The sequence below is a fragment of the Thamnophis elegans genome, chromosome 6, assembly GCF_009769535.1.
Source record: "Thamnophis elegans isolate rThaEle1 chromosome 6, rThaEle1.pri, whole genome shotgun sequence".
In the NCBI taxonomy this organism is placed as follows: domain Eukaryota; kingdom Metazoa; phylum Chordata; class Lepidosauria; order Squamata; family Colubridae; genus Thamnophis; species Thamnophis elegans.
In genome coordinates this window covers 64,558,339-64,580,615 of record NC_045546.1, presented here as the reverse complement: position 1 = coordinate 64,580,615, position 22,277 = coordinate 64,558,339, and the positions used below count along the sequence as shown (strand labels likewise).

Below are 22,277 nucleotides of genomic sequence, written 5' to 3'. Positions count from 1 at the left end.
AAAAACCTAGTGCCTAAGAAGCAGTGGCACCTTTTATTGTCCATTAAAAATGGCAGATTCTTCCACAGTGAACTTGCTTGGTTGCCCTGCCCCAGCCAGGGATTTATCTGATTATTTCATTTTCTTCAAGAAGCAGTCTGAGGGCGCCCAGCTTCCCAAGCGAGCAAAAGGGTTGATTTTCAAATCCTCCCAGTAACCCAGGAGTGGAGGGGTTCTTCTTTTTTTTTTTGAAATTTTTTTATTAGTTTTATTATAGAAAAAGAACAAAAAAATCATCTTACATTACATCTTGTAGAAAGTGTATCCATTGGTCACAAGTACATTTCGTGCGTTCCTTCCACAATCACATATATTCCATTCAGTTTAAATTGTATATGTTAACATTTATATATTTTACTATCACCATACCACCATTTTCATTTAATTAAGATTTCAAGAACACAGCCATCTGCTGGCATTTTTTTTCCTTCCCCCAGTCTCAATCAATTTGCCGTATCTTATATCTTTATAACATATTCTAAGAAAAAAGTCAATTAATAGGACATCTAACATTTCCTCTCCCTAACATATCTTTATTATTATTATAGTTAATTAAAGGTTATTTACTATTTTTCTCACCTCTCCTCTCCACAGGCGCAAAAAGAAAACAACAATTTCTAAACAACAATCTATTAATATGTATTAACAAAATGACCATTTAAAATCTAAGACAATCTAAAAAATGTTGATATTTCTAGTTGATAATCACCAAAGTATACATTAACATTCCTTTTTATTATTGTAGTTAAAAGAAAGCAGAAAAAAACAATTGTTTGCTATTTATGTCACGTCACCTCTCATTCTAATCCAAATTATTTATAGCTTCATAACAAGATCTAAACACAAATTTATAAGATTTATAAGTCTTTTCACCAAATCTCAATTACAATTTGCGGCCTGGTTGCTTATCCTAATTAAGGTTATCATTTCATTGTTAATATCATGGTAAATTATATGTTAATGAATAAACATTCACTGATAATCTATAAGAGTCTACAAAATACTAAAATCCCTACTTATTAATAATCAAAGATTAGCTAATTTTTATCATCAACTAGCATTATCAACCAGTGTCTTTCCAGTAGCAAAAAAGTTCTTTCTCTCTTGCCAGCAGTTGTGTCGATTGTCTTATTGGCATCTTTTCAGAGTTTAAAACTTCTCTCCTCACCCTGTAGCTTAAAGGATCTCTCATGTAGCTTCGTTGCTCTTTAATTGTTATTGACGTAGGCTTAGCTTTAGTTATCAAACTTATTTCTGGATATATCCTCTGAATATTGATCCATTGTCTTCTTAATTCCATCCTTTTCACTCTTTTTTTCCCTCCTGCATCTTGAAGTTGGAGGAAAGGCTCCAAGTTGTCAAAAACACTTTTCCAGCTTCCCTTCTTTCTGCTTACACTTGTATTTAACCCATTAATAGATTCATCTGGCGTCTTAACTTTGTTTTCTATATTTCCATTCTCTTCTTTGGTCTCTGGGGCTCCAACCCCCTCCTCTTTTACTGTAGTACCCCATAGACTGTTCCATTTCTTGTCAAATCTCTCAAGTCCTTCTGAAATGTTTTGAAGTCCAGCCAGGATGTTTTGAATTATTAGGTTTTCTTCCTCTGAATATTGATCCATTTTTCAAAATGTAAAGGAATATAAAGAAAAAGAAAATAGGAAAAGGAATCTGCCATTCTAGCCTATCAAAATTTTAGGGGATGTGTCTGTATTTATTTTAAATCTTAAACACAAGTTCTTTCAAAGTTTTTAAAGTAGAAGGGTTCTTTTTTCTTACTTGTCTTTTCCTTCTCTTGCCAAGATGTTTTCCAGTAGCACTAACAAAACAGATTTCGTGTTTTTAAGTCTTTATCAGGTTTTATAAGCAAATTCCAAACCCTTCCATTGCAAGGTCAGTAAAACCAAATAAAGCAGAACAAAGGATACATTGTATCCAAAACAAAACAAAGTTCAGACTTTGGCTTCCAGGTGGCAGATTCAATAATCATTCAATTATTATTTTTTTATACTTTTTCCTTAGATATCTTTAATGTAATTTTAACCAAGGAAAAGAAGGAAAAATTTGTTGAAATAAGAGAAGAAGTTTAATTTAAGCCAACAGGAAAAAATTAGGGTAGTAAAAAAAATAATAGAGAAAAAAAGATCAGTCCATAGACTTCAAGCGGGGAAACAGGAAACGTTGCAATTACTTCAATCCACAAAACATCATTACAAACCAGAGCAGGAAATTTTATAGTAGCAGTCCAATAAGTATCAAATTCGCTGCTTTATTCTTACTTTGAGGATTGGTTAATTTTTTTTAAAAAAATGTTTCTTAACGCAGATCTTCTGAAAGTAAAAAAAGAAAAAAAACCTCACCTGAAGGAACGCTTTCGCTTCGTCTTTTCCTTTGGGAGCCGTCTCCGACTATGCCAGCCTGGGGGCTGCCTATTTGTCTTTGGTTGGAAGCGCTACCCTTGGGTCAATCAGGGACTTTGCGGTGTCCCTGTGACCAGCAAGGTTTTGGCTTCCCTGTCACCATCTCTTCGGGACGGTTTAGGCCCTACTGGACCGTCCAAGGACAAAAGTTTCATCTGCGGACTCGGACTGTCAAGCCCACGCGATGTGTCGTCGCAATGTTGGCTTCTCATTCCAGGAGTGGAGGGGTTCTTCTGTTATAGAAAGCACTCTAAGCCTTGAACTGTGGAGAATCTGTAAGGGAGCTAAAAGTTCCCCTGCCTTCAAAGATGTATTTTGAAGCATGGTATCTGACCTGATCAAGAGAATGGGTGAGCCTTCAGAATAAGAGGTTATTTGAATTAGAGGGCCATGAATTAAGGTTTGGGTGTCATGGCTACTTATGGTATGATAAAAGTAAAGTTAATGTTGAATTTAATAATCATTTTGTTAGACATGCCATACTAAGAGTTTGGAATAAGTATAAAACAAGGCTCTCTATGAAGTTGTCTCTTTGGGTGTCACCCCAAGAAGCTTTCTTTAGAAAAAAAAATGGTGGCAAATCAAATTGGTTGACGTATGGTAAAATGTTATCTTTGAACTCGGGTGACCCATTATTAAAGCCGAGCGAAGAACTTTATTCAGAAGGCTATGTTTGCCATTGGTTTACTTATCAACAACTGAAATGATTTAAACTGGATAAAAAGTACTATGGATTTGACTTTGTTAAAAATGAATTGGAAATGTTATTATGTGGAAACAATGAGCATATTATTGCTTAGGTCTATAAATGGACCATGAATGCTAATATGCTTGTGAAGAAGGCACAGAAGAGGCTGTACTTCCTGAGACTGCTAAGAAAGATAAATCTATCTCAGCATCTATTTCTGTCCTACTATTTCAGCACTATTGAGAGTGTTCTGACATACAGCATTTTTGCATGGCATGGGAGCAGCTCTGCAGCAGACAAAAAAGCTCTACAGAGAATCATTAAAACTACCCAGATTATCACCGGGCTCCAGCTACCAGCCCTGGATGACTTCTTCACATCTCGCTGTTTGATGAAGTTGCATAACATTCTCAGAGATTCTTCCCATCCTGCTGACAATCTTTTTAGACTGTTGCTTTCTGGCAGAAGATACAGAACAATTAAAACTAGGACCACACGTCTTCTGAATAGCTTTTATCTCAGAGCTATAATTGCACTCAACAATGAACTAAAAGACCACCATCAGTGAGCTATTGGATAGCACTACTTGGTCTGTTGTGTAGATGCTTGGGTGGTTTAGGGGTGGGGGTGTGGTTGGGAATTGTTACATGTGTTGGGCCTGGTCTCTGGGTGTTATGTAAATTTCGTTGTATGTGTAAACTGTGTATATACATACAATGACAATAAAGTAAAGTAAAATGATATTGGAACTGAATTTGGAAAATGAATTGAAATTGAATTTGGAAAATGAATATGTAAAACATGATTCTGTGGCCAAGGAATTTTGGATATAACATGATGCTTGAACAATGGGAAAATATGTGGATGAAGGGTTTAAAATGTACATTAAATTATAATGTAAAAGAAAATTTCTATAAGATGATGTATCATTGGGATTTAGCACCATATAAGTCAGGGGGTGTCACACTCATGGCCTGCGGGCTGGATGCATCATGCACTGGCCACATCCACTTCCAGTTTAGCAAAGGGGAAAAATGTCAGAATACATCACGTGATGACAATGTGACACCACAAGTTTGACACTCCTGAGATAAGTTATCTAAGATGTATAAAGGTATGTCAAATGGATGTTGGAAATGTAAAAGTAAAGAAGGGACTTTTTATCATCTATAATGTGTCCATTATAGGGCTTCCGGTGGCACCGTAGGCTTTGACGGACATCTCTTTGGGATGTTCCAGCCCCGAGATTGCGTTTAGCTGCCAGCATACATCAACTGTCTGACAACCTGAAAACTCTCTCCTCGGGAAAAGAGGGGGAGGAGAGTTGCCGAGCATGGGTAGAGCTCCCTTAAACCCCCAGGAGCGATTTCTGGGGCTTGGAAGGTCTGAGCCCCCCTGTAGCTCGACATACTCTGCTTTCAGGACGCATCTGCTTTTGGCAGAACAAAGAGCCACGTCCACACCTGCAATCAATGTTTTGATCTACATTTGAATAAGAAGCAGGCAGTGCATATACTGGAGAGTTCCACAATTGCAAGTATTTTTAAACTTTAACTCTGATTTACAAGAATTCCTTCTGTTAAAATTAATGAGATAGAAGTGAAAATGGCACCCGAATATTAAGTTGTGGCTGAAACGAAACTTAACAAGCAATTACATCTTAAGTGCTTTCTAACGTAGTTAAAAGAACTAAGAGTTTAAGGCCACTCAAAACAGCACTGATTTACTAACAAGCTACAAGATTTAATAATTGGACTAAGTGGTTTGTTTGGACTTAACAACTTGGCGGAAGATAAGTTTAATTGAATAGTTGAAATGGCTTCAAAACAAGTTAGAACAACAACCACTTCAAAGAGCGCTGGCAGTTCTCCAGCCCCGACTAATAAATTACAGTCACTTTTACCTCCCCCTGCTGTTGAGGCTTTAACTCTTGATGTGCTTAAAGGAACAGGCTGCAGCTATAGAACTCAAAATAGATGAAAAATTTACATCTGCCTTTAAGGAAGTTTCGGAGGAAATATCTGGCATCAAGGACCTAATTCAGATTTGTAACCAGCAGATAAGAGAGGATATAGTGGAAGCCTTTAAAGGTCTGGCTGGCTATGTATCCTCATTGCATGATAGAGTGGAAGAAATTAATCAGTCCACTGTCAATTTAGAAAGCAAAGTTGAAGAAGTTCAAAACAAGACTGATAAATCAGAAGCAGAAATCACAATGTTACAATATAGAGCGATGGAATTTGCTTTGAGAATAAGAGGCCTTAAAGAAAATAACCAAGAAACTTTGAAGGAGATCCTTGCAGAAACCTTTGACCAATTAGCTGGTCAACCTAGAGCTGGGTATGACTGGCAAATGGACAAAATATACCGCATTAATTCATGGATTGCCAGACAGAAACAATTACCATGAGATATTGTAGTCTACTTTAGTACTAGGAATACAAGGAACCTGATATTACAAGAGTCCTATAAAACTAAGTTGCAGATTGCAGGTCAAGAAGTGATAGTTTTGAAGGAAATTCCACCAAAAATGTTGAAGTCTAGGAAAGACTATGCATTCCTAGTGGATGAACTTAAAAATTGCCAGATACAATATAGATGGGAAGTCCCAGCCGGAATAGTGGTGAATTACTTGGGGCAAAGACACAGTCTTAATTCAGTTTGGAAGCCCAGAGATTTCTACTGCAATGTATTAAAGGCTGGTTACCCGCCATCTCCAGGATTCAGAGAAAGGGAGCAAACAGGAGAGGCCAGACAGCAAGATACCCAAGGATCACTGGATGTGGCCCAAGCTCTGAATCTTCTTGTGGAGACAGAAGGAATTAAGGAGCAAAGACAAACCCAAGTGGCTACCAAACGCAAGGAACAAAAATTAAAGATGCAACAAGCCCAGACAACAACTCAAGAAACTATAAACATCAACACAGAAGCCATGGGAGGAGCTAGACCAAAAATTAAATTACAGGATTTTCAGGTAGCTCTTAAAAAGCTTCAGGGAGCTGAAGATGACAATTAAATTCTTAACCTGGAATGTCAATGGTTTAAATTCACCACAAAAAAGGAAAAAAATATATCACTATTTCAAACAATTTAAAAATGATGTAATTTGCCTGCAAGAAACACATATTAGAATAAATGATCAGAAATACTTGATGAATATGAGATTGGGACAACACTTTGTAGCTTCTGCCCCGGAGAAAAAAAATGACATAGTTATATACTTAGGAAGGGACATAAAGGCTGAATTAATTGAAGCAGACTCTCAAGGAAGATATATTGCAATTGAACTACTGTTAGAAGGAAAAAAGATACTCTTAATGGGAGTATACACCCCCAATGAACAACAAGAAAAATTTTATAAGTTGCTCCATACCAAGTTAATACAATGGGATTATAGATCGTGTATATTATTGGGTGATTGGAATGGAGTATTGGACACCAAGAAAGACAAGAAGGGTCTATTGCAAAATATTCAAACATGTGCAAGATTACCTAAGTCCTTTTTTGATATGATGGATGATATCAAGCTAAGAGACATCTGGCGGGAAAGGAATGCTAAAGAACAGGACTTTACATTTTTCTCTGACAGGCACCAATCTTTTTCTAGGATTGACTTTATATTAATTACAAATGATTTTCTTTCTAAGGTAAAGAAGACAAAGATATGCTCGAGAGTATTAACAGATCATAACCTGGTCTGGATGAAAGTGGAATATGGGAAGGAACCTAGAAGGTCTTGGAGGTTAAATGAAAATTTATTTAGATATGAGAAAAATGTCACTGAATGTAAAAAACTGTTGAAAGAATATTTTGCTTTTAATATGAATAAGAGAACATCTATGGAAATGGTTTGAAATGCAAGTAAAGCGTATATGAGAGGAGTCTTAATAAATTTAAATAATCTATATAGATATAGACAGGGGGGGAATGAAAGGAATTAGAGGAAGAGATAAAGAAGAAAGAGCAGGAGTTAATATCTAACCCAGGTGATAAGAAGACAAAAGAGGCAATCACTTTACTAAGAGCGCAATTTAATATGTTGATGTCAGATCAGGTGGCTACTAATTTGTTCTATGCTAAACATGATACTTTTTGCAATGCAAATAAACCAGACAAATGGCTAGCATATATGACGAAGAAAAAACAAAAATTTTATACTATAGAAAAATAGATTATAAAGGCAAAGAAGTTTACCAATAGGATATGATCAAAAAGGCTTTTTTAGAATTTTATACAAGATTATATACTGGTGATAAAATACAAGGTTTAGACATAGATAGGTACTTGGAGAAAGAGAAAATACCTATAGTTAAGGATGAGCAAAGGGAGAGATTGAACCAACCAATAACTTCGGAGGAAATCCTCCAGGTAATTAAACAGTTAAAAGTGGGGAAGGCACCTGGTACAGATGGACTGACAGCGGTTTATTATAAAAATTTACAATCAGAAATGGTAGAACCTCTTAAGGAACTATTTAACAGAATTCAATTGGAAGGAAGGGTCCCTCTATCTTGGAGATCAGCCTTTATCTCCCTGATTCCAAAAGAAGCTCAAGATCTTAGCCAGCCAAAAAATTATAGGCCTATATCACTACTTAATAGCAATAGCAGTTAGACTTATATACCGCTTCATAGGGCTTTTAGCCCTCTCTAAGCGGTTTACAGAGTCAGCATATTGCCACCACAGTCTGGGTCCTCATTTCATCCACCTCGGAAGGATGGAAGGCTGAGTCAACCTTGAGCCGGTGAGATTAGAACCGCTGAACTGCAGATAACAGTCAGCTGAAGTGGCCTGCAGTACTGCACCTTAACTACTGCGCCACCTCGGCTCTTACAGATTATACAGATTATAAAATCTTTGCTAAAATATTAGCAAATAGGTTGATGCTAGTTATACAACAAGTGATCCACAATGATTAATCTGGTTTTATACAAGGGAGACAAATGAAAAGTAATGTAAGACAAATTGTTAATATATTGGAACATCTGGGAAAGTACAACCAAGTCCCAGCAGCACTCATATTTCTGGATGCGGAGAAAGCATTTGATCGAGTGAATTGGCAATTTTTAATGAAAATAATTCAAAAGATGAAAATTGGAGAGCATTTCACACAATCTATTAGGGCAATGTACCAGGAACAATCAGCACAAATTATAGTTAATGGTAGTTTAACAGAACCTTTTAAAATTGAAAAAGGAACAAGACAGGATTGTCCCCTATCCCCATTATTGTTTATCTTAACCCTGGAGTTATTGTTAAATTGTTGTTTTATTGTTAATAAAATACGGGGGTTAGATGATCTACAGGGAATTAAGATTAGGCATTATGAATACAGATTACTAGCATTTGCGGACGACTTGGTTGTAACTTTAACTCAACAGGGGAAATCATCTATGGCTTTAATGAACATAATCAATCAATATGGTCAAGTATCTGGGTTTAAAATAAATCTAGGGAAAACAAAGATGATAGTTAAAAATATGAACACAAATCAAAGAGAAGAATTAGAAAGAATAACAGGATGTGAGATAGTAAAAAAGGTCAAGTATTTAGGAGTTTATATTACAACTTCAAATGGGAAATTATATAAGCATAATTATGAACCATTATGGCATAGAATACAGGTAGAGATGAAGAAATGGGGAAAACTACAACTGTCTTTCCTGGGAAGGGTAGCAGCTGTAAAAATGAATGTTTTGCCTAAGTTTTTATTTCTTTTTCAAATGATACCAATACTTAAAAAAGATGTAAATTTGGAAGAATGGCAGAAGGGTATTAATAAATTTGTCTGGGCAGGGAAGAAACCGAGAATAAAACTTAAAATAATGCAAGATGTACGTGAGAGAGGAGGTTTGAAAATGCCAAACTTAAAACTATATTATGAAGCAGTAGTTTTATCAATAAGTAGTGATTGGATTAACTCAACAGAGGATAGAATACTGAACATCGAAGGATACGATTTGGTATATGGTTGTCATGCTTATTTAATATACGATAAGAAGGTGGAACAGACTTTTAAAAGTCATATTTTAAGGAATGCTCTATTGCGTGTCTGGAAAAAATATCAACATAAATTAAATGATAAGATACCTATGTGGGCAATACCCAGACACGTGATAGAGAATATAAGCACAGAACAAAAACAGGATGTAACCACCTACAGACAGCTTCTTACCATAGAAAGAGGGGTATTACAGCTAAAACCTTTGAATCAGGGACGTGCAGTCAGGGGAGGCAGGGGAGGCGGGGCCTCACCAGTGTCATGAGGAAAAGAAAAGAATTTTTAAAATAATTAAAAAGGCTAAGGTAGTTGCTGCCAGACTCCAGAGTCACAGTGACTCTGAGTCTGCTTAGTGCTAACTGTAGGGGGAGGCGAGAGAACTATGGGCCTCCTTTGCATAAGGAATTTTTCGCCTTTTAACTCTTACTCAGAGTTAAGCAAGGGTTAAAAGGCAAAAAATTCCTTATGCAAAGGAGGCACGTGATTCTCCTGCCTCCTGATCTGGGAGCAGCCAATCGTGCCTTGCCTAAGTAAGTTGCTTTTTTATTTAATTTTTTACATTTTCATCATGGCGGGCGGACAAGAGAGTTGAAATCCACAGCTGGAAAAGGTATGTGGATCAGACGGAGGGAGGGGGGGGGATTCAAAATTATTGTAATTTAATTTGTAATTTTTTATTGTGAGGAATTTGTGTGTGTTTGTGTGTGAGTGTGCGCGTGTGTTTCTTTCTTCACAGCGGTGGGGTCGGAGGAGGCGGGGGCGAGGCGGCGGAGCGCGGCAGCAGCAGAGATGTTCTCGCCGCTGTGTCCAACAGGTCAGGCGTCATGCGTTTATGTCTGCCATAAATGCGAGACGTCCAGCCTGTTAGACACAGTGGTGGCAGGCTGGCGCTTGCTTTCTTTTGCCAGGCCCCTCGCACCCGCGTCCAGCCTGCTGGAGCTCACCGCACCAGGGGAGGAATGGGCTGGGTGGGCTGGCTGGCTGGGGAGGGGGGAATCATGGCCGCTCAGGCCCTGGTGGCAGGGCTTTAAAGTGGCAGCAGGGCCTCGGCAGCAAGACTTTAAAGTAGCAATAGCAATAGCAGTTAGACTTATATACCACTTCATAGGGCTTTCAGCCCTCTCTAAGCGGTTTACAGAGTCAGCATATTGCCCCCAACAACAATCTGGGTCCTCATTTTACCCACCTCAGAAGGATGGAAGGATGAGTCAACCCTGAGCCGGTGAGATTTGAACAGCCGAACTGCAGAACTGCAGTCAGCTGAAGTAGTCTGCTGTGCTGCATTTAACCACCGCGCCACCTCGGCTCCTCTAAAGTGGTGGATTTGTAAAAAGGTCAAAGCATTTTGGATAAAAACATGGTGGATTATGCAAAATATTTTTAAAAAGAGGATAAAGTTTACTCCTTAGTTATTCTTGTTATGTATAATTACAGACTGTACAGTTGTAGAGCTAATTTGATTCTGAATTTAACAATGGCACCAAGACTGTTGGTGGTGCAGTACTGGAAGAAGGAAGAATTGCCTACTATTCAAGAATGGACATTAAAAGTAACAAACTTAGCAGAGATGGCTAAAATATCAGCATATCTTAAGGACCATTCAGATGAGAAATACAAGCTGGAATGGAGAAGATGGATTGATTACATTCAAAACAAAAATGGGACTAAGAAATTTCAGTTAGCTTATGAATGACTGAACAAGGAATGTTACAAACTCATCTAAAGTTAGCTTTACAAAAGGGGAGTTAAAGTACAAACGAGGGATGATGCTAAAGTTAGTTAGTTTATTTTAGTATATGGTTGTATAGTATATTATTTTAGTATATCGTTGTATGGTTATATATATATATAAAGTCGCAACCCCTGGTATGCCCAAATATGGAAGAAAGTTCACTACTTCCATTCTCTGTCCATCGGCTCATCATAAGAGACCATCCAGACAGAAATCCAATATTTTTACTGTTGCCTTTTTGTTACATTTGTGTTGTATTTGTGCTGATAAATAAATAAAGGGAGACTAGTATAGATCTATTTCAAGCTATTTAGCTCTCATCAGCTAGCCATACTATATAATGTGTCCATACTTTTGATAAAGAAAAAAATAGAATATGATTCATATTTTACAGAAAATTTTAAAAATGGAGATAAAGCTGAAACCAGAATTTTTCCTTTTGGGTCTAAATGGAAAAATACCTGGAGAAAAAAGTTGGAACTTTGTTACTATATATGTTGACAGCAGCAAGACTGTATGCACAAAAATGGAAGGACACTTCAATTCCTAACATGGATGAATGGTTGCAGAAGTTGATGAAGTTGGCTAAAATGGCAAAATTGACTGTTTTGATTAAAGAAAAGAATATAAATTATTTTATTTCCACATGGAGACTGCTTCTGAACTTTGTGCTTGAAGTGGAAAATAATGAAACTTTGATTTTGAGTTTTACCAATTAGATCTTTATAGAAATGGCTTGTTCATATTAATATGAAAAAACAAAAAGGTGTGATTTGATGTTAATGCCTTATTTTACTGCAATAGTTGGAAGTCATTGTTTCTTTTTCTTTTTTCTTATCCTCCCTCAATTCTCTTCTGCCTCTTCCTCCCCACTGTTTTCCTATTTACTTTCATGTTCTGTATCTTATTTTATGTTATAACCCAATAAAATGTTAAACTATGAGAAACACTAGATGAATGAGATTGCCTAAATCTGCTGTACTAATTTTTAATTTTACATTTGTCACAGCCATGTGCAAATGTATAATATGAAAATGCTTCTCAAGTATTATAACAAAAAAGACTACCTACTTTTTAAAACAAATAGGGATTTCTTTCTTTTAATCTATACAACTTTTTATTTTAAGAACTATTAATGTTCACCAGTTTTTCAAGCACCTTATCAAACAAATGCTGATTATTAAAAACTTCAGGTTTAGTATTTCTCTAAGAAGAAGTAGCCACATAAAGCTTATATAAAGAGAGTGGAGATACTTCCTTATTCAATAATGGGCCACCATGGGAAATCTTTTCCTCCAATAAACCATACTGGTCAACTGTCAATAGAACATCTTACTATAAGAGTCTTATTAATATCTTCACATTGCAGTTTCTTATACACTTCTGTAATGTTATTTTGTACCTCAGTAGAATCAAAACCTAGCATTGCCTAAATATAAACATTATTTTCATTACAAATGCATAAAACTGTAGAGTTTCTCAGTCATCCAGGTCAAGGTTGTCCCAAAGATGCTTTTTCACATAGAGGTTGTCTGCAAGGAATATAAAAAGCACCTTTGGGACAACCATGATCTGGACTACTGAGAATCTCTACAGACTTTTAGTTATACAATTTGGGATGAACACCCTTTGAATGGCGTGGGAGTAAGAATAGATTTCCAGGGAGGAAAATTGTAGACTACAGGAATCAGAAGGACTACTCAGGTGACTCTGAGAATAAACCTCCAAGTGCTACAAAAGGATGCAAATTACCAGCTATCTACAAGGAATATAAATGCTTCCATTCCCCACTATCTTGTCAGAGCTGAAGAAGCTTCTTGGATGAAAAGCGAAATGTCTTCAAAGAAAAAAAAAAACAAGAAAGTACAGTTGCCTCCTGAAAAAGCACCTTATAAATGCATAGTTTTTGCAATCCCAATTTCAGCCCGTGTCACTTTAAAAATTCCGTTGAGAGAGGCTACTTGAAAATGTAAATTGAACAAAATGAACTTTATGTTTTCATTTCTAAATAGTAATCATAATTATGACATTTTTTGAAGTATAAGGCACAGAGGAGAATAAGACACACCTGAATTTTTTGGGGGGACACAAGAAAAAAAGAATTCTGCCTCTGCCTATCAGCATCAGGATCAGTGGGGTCCTCACTTCCACTCCAATTTTGATAACAAGCAACACAGATCTTTTTATGTATTTAAAACAAACCCTATCACCTACACTCATTTATTGGAATGAGTGTGATGGGGGATGATTTTCATGGGGGCAGAAGAGGGACTTGACACCAAAGACTCTGCTCCTGAGACCCCCCCCCCCATATTTCTACCTATAGTCTTAGGCATTGGAAGACTGGCTTTCTCGAGCAAGGCCCGATAAAGACGCAACACTTCAGTCCTCCTGGAGGCTGCCATCTCATATACACAGTGCTGGGCTTCCCAGCAAGCCCCCTGCACCTTTGTTGCCTCTGTCGGAGCCTGATTCCACAAGCAACTCAGGGAAGTGTGGAGGTCAAGACTTGGTTGGCGAAGCGGGTGCTGCACAGGAGGCATAAGGCGAGGCAGCTAGCAGCTCTGACTGCCCCTTCTCCAGATGACTCAGGCAGAGGGCAATCAGCTTCTGCTCCTGGCCGAAGAGGAAAGAGGTGAGTCTGCGGAAGAGAAGGAGGATGTGCGGCTCTGAGATGTGCAACGAGAACCGGAAACATTTTCAGGTAGCAGCGCCGGCTGCACATCCCGTTTTTGGATTCGGGGGGGGGGGGGGAATCGCAGTGCTGTCGCCTAAAAACACTTTCCTCCCCAATTTGGGCAGAGGCCAAAAAAGTGGCTAACTGCCCAAACAATGCCATTCCAGGCAATGGGGATTGCGAAAAATGAGCATCGCTTTTACAGTCTCTGCACACTGGGAGATTGGTGGTGGCAGCGGTTAGGGTGCTGCTTGGAACCTGCAGAAAATCACTGCCCTCGCATTTGAGGGCAAGAGGTCTGTGAGGGCAAGTGGGGAATCGAGCCAAAGTGCAGTAGTGGTTGGGAAGGTGGGACATTTCACTATCGGGGCTCCCACTCAGCTTGGTTTCCAAGCACAGAGAGGGCTCAGGTGGTAGTGGCAGCTCCTCACCTTGCTGGGGAGTGAAGTCATCATGGCCATTGTCTCCCTTGAACTGCCCACAGGGCGGCCAGAGGGGGACCAGCCATGAACCATGGGGCCCACCTTGTTCGCTGAAGGCCACTGGGCAGATTCCCCCCCAGACCATCCCAAAGAGGTCCACTCCTCAGGCTGTGCCCTGACCCTCCCCCCAGAGCAAGAGAGGGGTCTCTTCTGGGAAAGTGAGTAGTCGCTTCAGATTGTAGGAGTACCCCGATAAGTTTTCCAGAAAAGAACTTTTCAGTAATCGACACACTCTTTCCCAGCCAAGTCTCCGAGGCACCTCTCGCTTGCAGAAGGAGGAGGAGGGCTGCGTAAAGAAGCGCCACCTTAAACCAAAGCCTCTGAGTAACTGGGAAAGAAAGCCACACTTTTCGGGTGTTGATTTTCAGCAGTTCCAAGTGCGGCTTTTAAAAAGTGCATGTTATACTCCAAAAAATATGGTAGGTATTTTAGGACTGATGAATTGCCCTACATCTGCAGTGCAACACTATTTTGAATAGTTACAAATTTCAGCAGAGCATTGAAGAATCTCCTGGATTCCATGAGGATCTATTCTAACAGACATTTAAAAACTTACAGAATTAGTAGCCACATGATACAAAGTTGCTCCAAATATTTATGACAAAATACAATTCTGGCTACAGAAAACTATGGGAAGAATGGAAGAAAATAACAGCCTGGGAATTAATTCTTATATGATAAGAAGAAAGAATGGAAGGGAGGAGAAATTTGTTTGAAATAAAATTAAATTCTAAAAAAATCTTGGCAATGTATTTTAAAGAAATGCTAACTGACAAAAAATAAATAAATTACTTGGTCAACTTTTTCAAATAAGCCATTTCAAATAGATGGTAACTTTAAAGTAGAATTGGAGACCATTCAAACAATTCAGTTTGATATACTACCTTTAATTCTTCAACAGCTTTCTGTAGTTCATCTGGTGTTTTGTATTCAAAATCCCTCTGCAGATATTCATCTTCTGCTTGTGTAATCCACTCATGCATTTCTGTCAAATCCTTTTGTAGACTTACAATTTTATCCAAACTATTCTTCAATACTGCTTTCTTAGCATAGGCCTTGCATTAATAATAATAAAAAAGAGTTATTTTTTCCTCTCAAAAAAGACATAAAACTCTACTTTGGAACCCAAAGACTAACTAGAGTATGAGTCTCATAGTTAAAGAAATTAAAAATCCTGAAATGTTTAGAACATATTTATATTTCAAATATTGCCATATGTATACATAAACACTGACAAGTTTCTGGAAGAAAAATGCATATAAGCGTAACAAGTTACTTTGTTACACAAAAGAAAATATAAACTTTTCTTCTAGCTATTTCTATGTCTACTTAGTAGAAAAAGGAATGGAAAATTCAAGAATCTATGTTCTGCATTCATTTCCTATTTTGTTTGAGAATATCATTTCTATATATTTAGAAATGATGCCATAAGGATGACAGGTAAATGCAGTCACATTGTGGGAAAACTATGAATTATGTATTTTCATATAGTACAACATATAGTAGACATTGTTTCTCCAGTTTGTAATTTCTAATTAAACAATATTAAAATATCCAAAAGTTTACTATCAAATTTTGTGCTGTAGCTTTGCCTACTCCAGATTTTGTTTTCATTTACTATTACTCTTTTGAGAAAATAAAGCTTTTCTCAGAGAGATGCTTTTAAAATACATAAAACATTAATATGCTATAATTTGGAGCTCCAAGTTATTTATAATTGAAATTTTAGTTTTGGATATGTAAGAAAATTGTAATGGCACATATGTTAGTTTTCTATACTTATAACATTAAAATATTTTGTGCTAAGTGAAAGCCAATGAAGATATAAAAGTTAATTATATCTCGCTATATATTATTATTATTCAAAATATTTTGTGTATATCAGTATTCTCCAACCTCTGGTCTTTCAAATTCCCGGAAAGAATTATTTAATTATTTGTTTGTCACATTTATCTATTTTGCATGCATTTATATACAGTACTTATTAAAGATTTCTCATTCTGAATGATATATTCTGACTCTACTTTTCCCATTTGTGTACCAGTAGAGTAGAGAAAATTATATTAAACATCACTCTGGAATTTAAATAAATTAATGCTACATATCCTAATAGAATACCTGTTGGCAAATATTATCCCATTCAGCATTCAGTGCTTTAAGGTCATTATTTAATTTCAAAGAAAACTCTGACTCTGCTTCCTTCTTCATTTTTTGTCCAATCTCATTAACACTATTTAAATTGGGCTGGATTGTCTGGATGTCATTCACCAAAGCCTAATAAGGAAAATATATCAATGTATAACAAATTTCCAGGATGTCATGATATGTGACATGATTCAATAAATAAAACATAAAATGTTATGGCATATTGAATAATTATATAAATAGAAATGCAGTATATAAATTAAATGATGAAAAATTGAAAATTGGTATATTAATGCATACTTATTCTGAATTGTCTACACAAACTGACAATTTTAAGTACAATTTCACTACAATTATACTATATATAAACCCATAATTTAAAGAAAAGTACTCAATTTTATTGCTTGTATATGCAATTTTAACCATATTTCTTGAAAAAGAAAAAGATACAAGGAAAAACATACTGAAATTAAGACCATTTAAAATAGTGATAAAAATGAAAAAAATGTCTACAATAATCCAGCAGAAGCCATAGCTGCACAGATATCTCACACACTTTTCCTAAACAGGCATATAAATATACAAAATGAAAGTAACTGTATTTGTACAACAGTTATGCATATGATATTTACACCCATGAAATAGAGCATAAGATGGAAACTTACTGTACATTGTTCTAGGGCTTCTGAATCTCCAAGTGCTGGCCAGTCTTCATTTAGAAAAATATCCACTTCAGCCATCCATTTTTTCAGGGTTTTTGTATCATTCTGGTTTTGAAAGAGAGCATTGCGCGGCATGAAAGTATGCCATTGTGACTAAATCAGGGTATAATTTCAACAATATAACAAAAAATATCTTCAAAAATATTAAAAGTAAAAGAAATATATTAATCATGTATATAAGTGTTTATAAAAAAAAACCTAGTTTTTAAAATAAATTTCTGTATGTGTATCTATGCAAATAAAAACATACAGACACATATGTAATATATTATAGTTTATCAATAGCATAGCAACCTTCAATAATATTTTAGCAAACTTGCTTGTTTGCCATTCTACAAATTAAGCAAATACAAACAAGAAAGCCCTCATTTTGCCCCAGATTGAAGTCTCTTGGCAATATTATCAAGTAAAATTTAGTCCACAAAAAACAAGTTCAACCAACCTGGAACTGTTTCAACTTCATTATCTGTTCCTCAAGTTTGTGACAATTTTCCACCAGCTGAGTTGATAACTTCTTCCAACGATTAAGGATTACCTCAATTTCTGACTGGTACTTCTGACTGACCCCTGCAGGAACTCTCTTAGACATCTCTTCTACAGTTGTGCTTAAATAATTGATTCCATTTTGCCGTTCTTGCAGAGAACTTTGTAAGGCCTGTGATATGTGAAATTATCAGTTTTTAGCTTCTATCAAGTCAGGCTGAGAATGATCTTACAGGATCATCTAGCACTCAAGAGTGTATGTTTGAAATAACATTTATAAATAACTTACTGCTTTTACGTTAAATCTCAATGTTGATATGCAAGACAGTATTTCTCTGTTTACCTTTAGCTCCCTGAGCCTTTTCTCCATGGTTTCTAAATCTGTGATAGTAACTTGTGGGATGGAGAGCTTTGTTTCTGATTGTTGTATCCACAAGAGAATTGCGTTCACAATTTCTTTATACTCTGCAGATGGCAAAATATCAAAAGCTGCACAGGAGGTGAGAAAAGTAAAGAAATCCTGCTTTATTTAGTTCAGCAATTGTATTCTATTGTGAATAAAAACAAATTAACACCCCTCTTTTAAGGTATGTACAATGAACAATAGTTCTCCAATAACCTCCAAAAAGAGAGGAAAAGCAGTTTATCTTTAGCCAATTCCATGCAGCAAAGTAAATTAAGCATAGAGTAATTAAGGTCCAATCTGTTCTCCTTTTTCTACTTAGTATGCACTTTTTCAATTATACATTTGCAGTTTATTTAATGTGCTAGTTCTTACCTATAAAGACTGACAGTTTTTTTACCTAAGGGTCATTATCTTACTGCCGATAATGTTAAGCTTATTATTAAATGTCAGTCTTTTTGACATCTAATTTCAAGAGGAAAAAAGAAATAATCTCCAGCCCTGTTTCTACTAGCTTTAGGAATGCATCCAGAGAGGGCCTGCTTTACTCAAGCACTAGATAATTATAAATATTAGAAAAACTTTAGCACTGGGCTAGACATTGGGTAGATTAGGGGTCTACAACCTTAAACACTCAAAGAGCCATTTGGACCCATTTCCCACATAAAAGACCAGGAGCCACAAAACCTGAGTTGGCATGGCCAACTTGATATCACTCCCACCCAGTCACATGACCATCCTAGCCATGCCTACCCAGCCAGTCATTAGGGCAGAGAACCAGTTGTTAAAAAACACCCAGAACCACAAAATCCTTTTGACATATCTTAATCTCTCTCCCTCTCCTCCTCTCTCTCTGTAACTCTCTCTCTGTCCCTCTCTCTCCCCTCTTCTCTGCTCTCTTTCTGTATCTCTCTCTGTGTGTTTCTCTCTCCCACCCTCTCTGTATCTCTCCCCCTCTCTCTCCCCTACCCCCTCTCTCTGTCTCTTTATGTCTCTCTATGTCTCCCTCTCCCCCTCTCCCTCTCTCTGTTTGTACCTCTATGGCCAGCTGTGTTTGCAAGAGGAGAAGGAGGGGGGAGGGTCACCTGAAGTGAAGCCTCCACTGTGACTCATGCTCATTTACCCCGGATTTCCAAACAGTTGCCAAGAAGAAAGAAAAGGAGTAATGAACAGCCCCAAGAAAAACTCGCCAGTTTGGCCCAGACTTGGCTTTCCGAGAGAGAGAGAGAGAGAGAGAGAGAGAGAGAGAGAGAGAGACAGAGAGAGAGAGAAGAGAAGAGAAGAGAAGAGAAGAGATACACACACAAACACAGACAGAGAGAGACCCAGAGAGAGAGAGAGAGAGAGACCGGTTGATGAGTGAGCGTCATTGACAAGGGCACTCCGGCTTCCTCCAAGCCTGACCCCCAGGGTGGGCATATGAGGTTTGGCAAGGCCAGCCCCCTTTTCCTGCTGCCCTGAACTTCTTTACTCCTCCAGTGGAGCAGTGCCACCATCAGTTTCATTGAAAAATGTCTTCTGGGCAGTGAAAGTCCCCTGTGCAAGTTTTAAAGCTGTGGCTGGGCACTGTGGGCCGATCCCCCTTTCTGTCATTTCATCCTCCTAGATCCCATTCCCACCCCATCAACCCTCATGTTAGTGAAGACGGCATCAGTCGTGGCTGGGTCGGCCCAGTATCTCAGGGCGGAGAGTAGGTTGCATGTCTCCTCAAGCGACCGAGGCATGCCCAATACAACAAGGGCTGGAAGGAGCTCCAGCAAGAGTGAGACACCAGAGAATCAGCCCTGGCCACTTCTCCATCCCCTGCCATTCCCTTTATCTTCTCAAACCAGGCAAGGAGTGACTGATATACCAGCCAGAGGTGGGATCACCTTACAGGGAGCCACAGCAGAGGGACCAAAGAGCAGCATGCGGCTCTGGAGCCACAGGTTGCACATAGCTGGGCTAGACATTCCTTATATTTTCCATCTGTTTCATTATATTTTTTCAAAAATAAGTTGTTTCTGTCCTGTTTCATTTTTTTCCTCTATAGTTTAACATTCATGTAAGTTTTTGGTTTTATAATATAATATGCAACTGGAGTTCTAACATTTATTTCTTTCTCTAACTGATGAAACATCAAAATTGAGTTCCTTAAAATAGTTTTTAAGAATTGCATTGATACAAATAGGTGGTAGATATGGCTTTCCATTACCTTCAGTTTTACATCTGATACAAACAGACACTTTATCATCTCATTACTAAGATATTTTATTGAAACAATCTGTTAGGATAAACAACCAAAACTTTATGGAATTTTAATGAAATACTATTGCTGCCGAGACAAAAATGGCAAATATTAAAGTCCTCACTCAATCAAAGTAATATAGATGTTAAAATTCCATTATTTAATGGAAGGTATACTTCAAGTTCTTAATCTGAGGATCATAGGCCCTTTGGTGTTCCATCAATAGAGTTCAATGGGTTTGTGAACTTGGTTGAGGAACTTTTTTTTCACTAATCTCTAATTGAAATGTAGCTTTTCATTCAATATTGAACATTGGATAAGTAATTTATAACATCTAGATTAAATATTTTTTAGCTTTAATAAATCACACTAACTAAAATTATATGATTTAATAAAGAACAGATATATTGTTCTATTTCAATACATAATTAATATTACAGTGTTTTCCCCAAAATAACACTTGGTCATAGGCCTTATTTTTGGAGTATGTCATAACTTTCCCTCCCCATGTACCAGTATGAGGTGGGGGGCAAGCTGCCCCATGCGCCCGACACTGGCTTACCAAAGGGTCACAGCAGGCCATCCCATCCATGCATATAGTTGCCTCATGGGGGCTGCTACGGCCACCGCCTCCAACAAGCATGGGTGCTTCTGCAACTGTTTGTGGCCACAAAAACATCAGGAGGTCAAGCAATGTGCCTTGTGTTGACTTACTGAAGGGTTCCAACAGGTCATCCCATCCACACATATAGTTGCCTCACAGGACAGCTCCAACCTGCTCCTCCAGTAAGCATGGCCACTTCTGCAGCTGATTATGGCTGCAAAAACAGGAGGTTAAGCAATGTGCCCCACATGCTGGCTTAATGAAGGGTACCATAGCAGGGTACCTGAATTAAGGAACTTTTTTGGCAAAGAAAAGGCAGCTCTTCTTTGCTGTGCTGGGTCACATGAGTTGGGGCAAATAACAGTAAAACAAATTGTGGATAGCTGCTCTACAGTACTTTTTGGTAAGCTGGCGCAAGGCGCAAGGCACGTGAGGTCTGTTGCTCAGCCTCCTGCTGTTTTTGCAGCTGCAATCAGCTGTAGAAGTGGCCATGCTTGCTGAAGGTGGTGGCGGGAGAAGGCCCCATGAGGCAACTATATGTGTGGATAGGATGGCTTTGCTGTGACCCTTTGGTAAGCTGGCACGAGGCACCTAGGCAGTTCCCCCCTCGCCCCACCATCCCTCACCTCCTAACCTCATGTTGGTGGTGCTGCAAGCAACCAGACAAAATGGTGGCTGGGCAGATGCTTAAGTCAGGCTTATTTTAGAGATAGAGCTTGTATTCAGTGCATGTGTAAATAACATGATAGAGCTTATTTGGGGGGAAATGTGGTATTATACCATTTCAGCATAATTGTTTTTTTGTAATAAAAATCAGTATCTATGGAGTTTATCTTATGTATATAAATGTAGTATTTTTTTTAAAAAAGATACACACACACATACACACATACACATACACACACACACACCACTGTCAGGCCTGCAGCCAGTTCCTTTTGCGATCTTTGGCCTGCCACACTAATATTCTATTCTACTATGCTGTTTCTTTAGTGGGGAATTGGGAGGGGAAATAGTAAAGAGTACAATGTGATGTCAAAATAAAATTCCTTTCTAAAATCCAAGGTCATCCTTTGTCTCTACACTTCTGTCCCTTGATGGGAACTGGATGGATGGAACTGCCAGCATGGCAGTGGAAGATTGGGCCATGTGATGGACTTCTGGGGGTAGGGGCAGGATCTTGAACTTTCAACTGGGTGGGGAAAAGCGGGAGGTTTTCAGATTTGGGTTTTCTCAGATTCTAGGGAAAATTTACCCAGTATTTCATTGTAGCTTGTTGAAGCCAGTAATTGGGTCCAGCATAAGACTGTCCACCCAAGCTCCCCCTCCTCCTGTAGTGATAGAAGGGGAAACACATTAGGAGGTGAAAAAAATCTTAAACTCCAGGCTGTATAGGGGTGGCTTACAGTATTTAGTGCATTGGAAGGAGTACCCTTTGTCTGAAGCTACTTGGGTGAAAAGCTAGAACCTAAAAGCAGATAAGTTTGTAAAACAATTCCTTGATAAGTTTCCAGATAAGCCAAAAGATCCCCCCCGAGGGGGGGGGGGAGGTGGTTAATTCTGTTATGTTAACTCCTACATTATTCTCTATAGAGGAAACATTTTCTTCTGAGGAGAGGCTGCCTGTCAGGCCTGCAGCCAGTTCCTTTTGGGAT

The 22,277-nt window shown here is 37.9% G+C and overlaps 1 protein-coding gene across 1 annotated transcript in view; it reads right to left on the bottom strand.

Moving 5' to 3' along the window:
* DMD (dystrophin) overlaps positions 1–22,277 on the bottom strand; it is a 1,161,901-nt gene that overhangs the window by 828,693 nt on the left and 310,931 nt on the right. Inside the window, 5 exon segments of the mRNA XM_032219839.1 lie at positions 14,920–15,093; positions 16,157–16,312; positions 16,849–16,950; positions 17,348–17,560; positions 17,732–17,877. Coding sequence (XP_032075730.1) covers positions 14,920–15,093; positions 16,157–16,312; positions 16,849–16,950; positions 17,348–17,560; positions 17,732–17,877 — 791 coding nt within the window.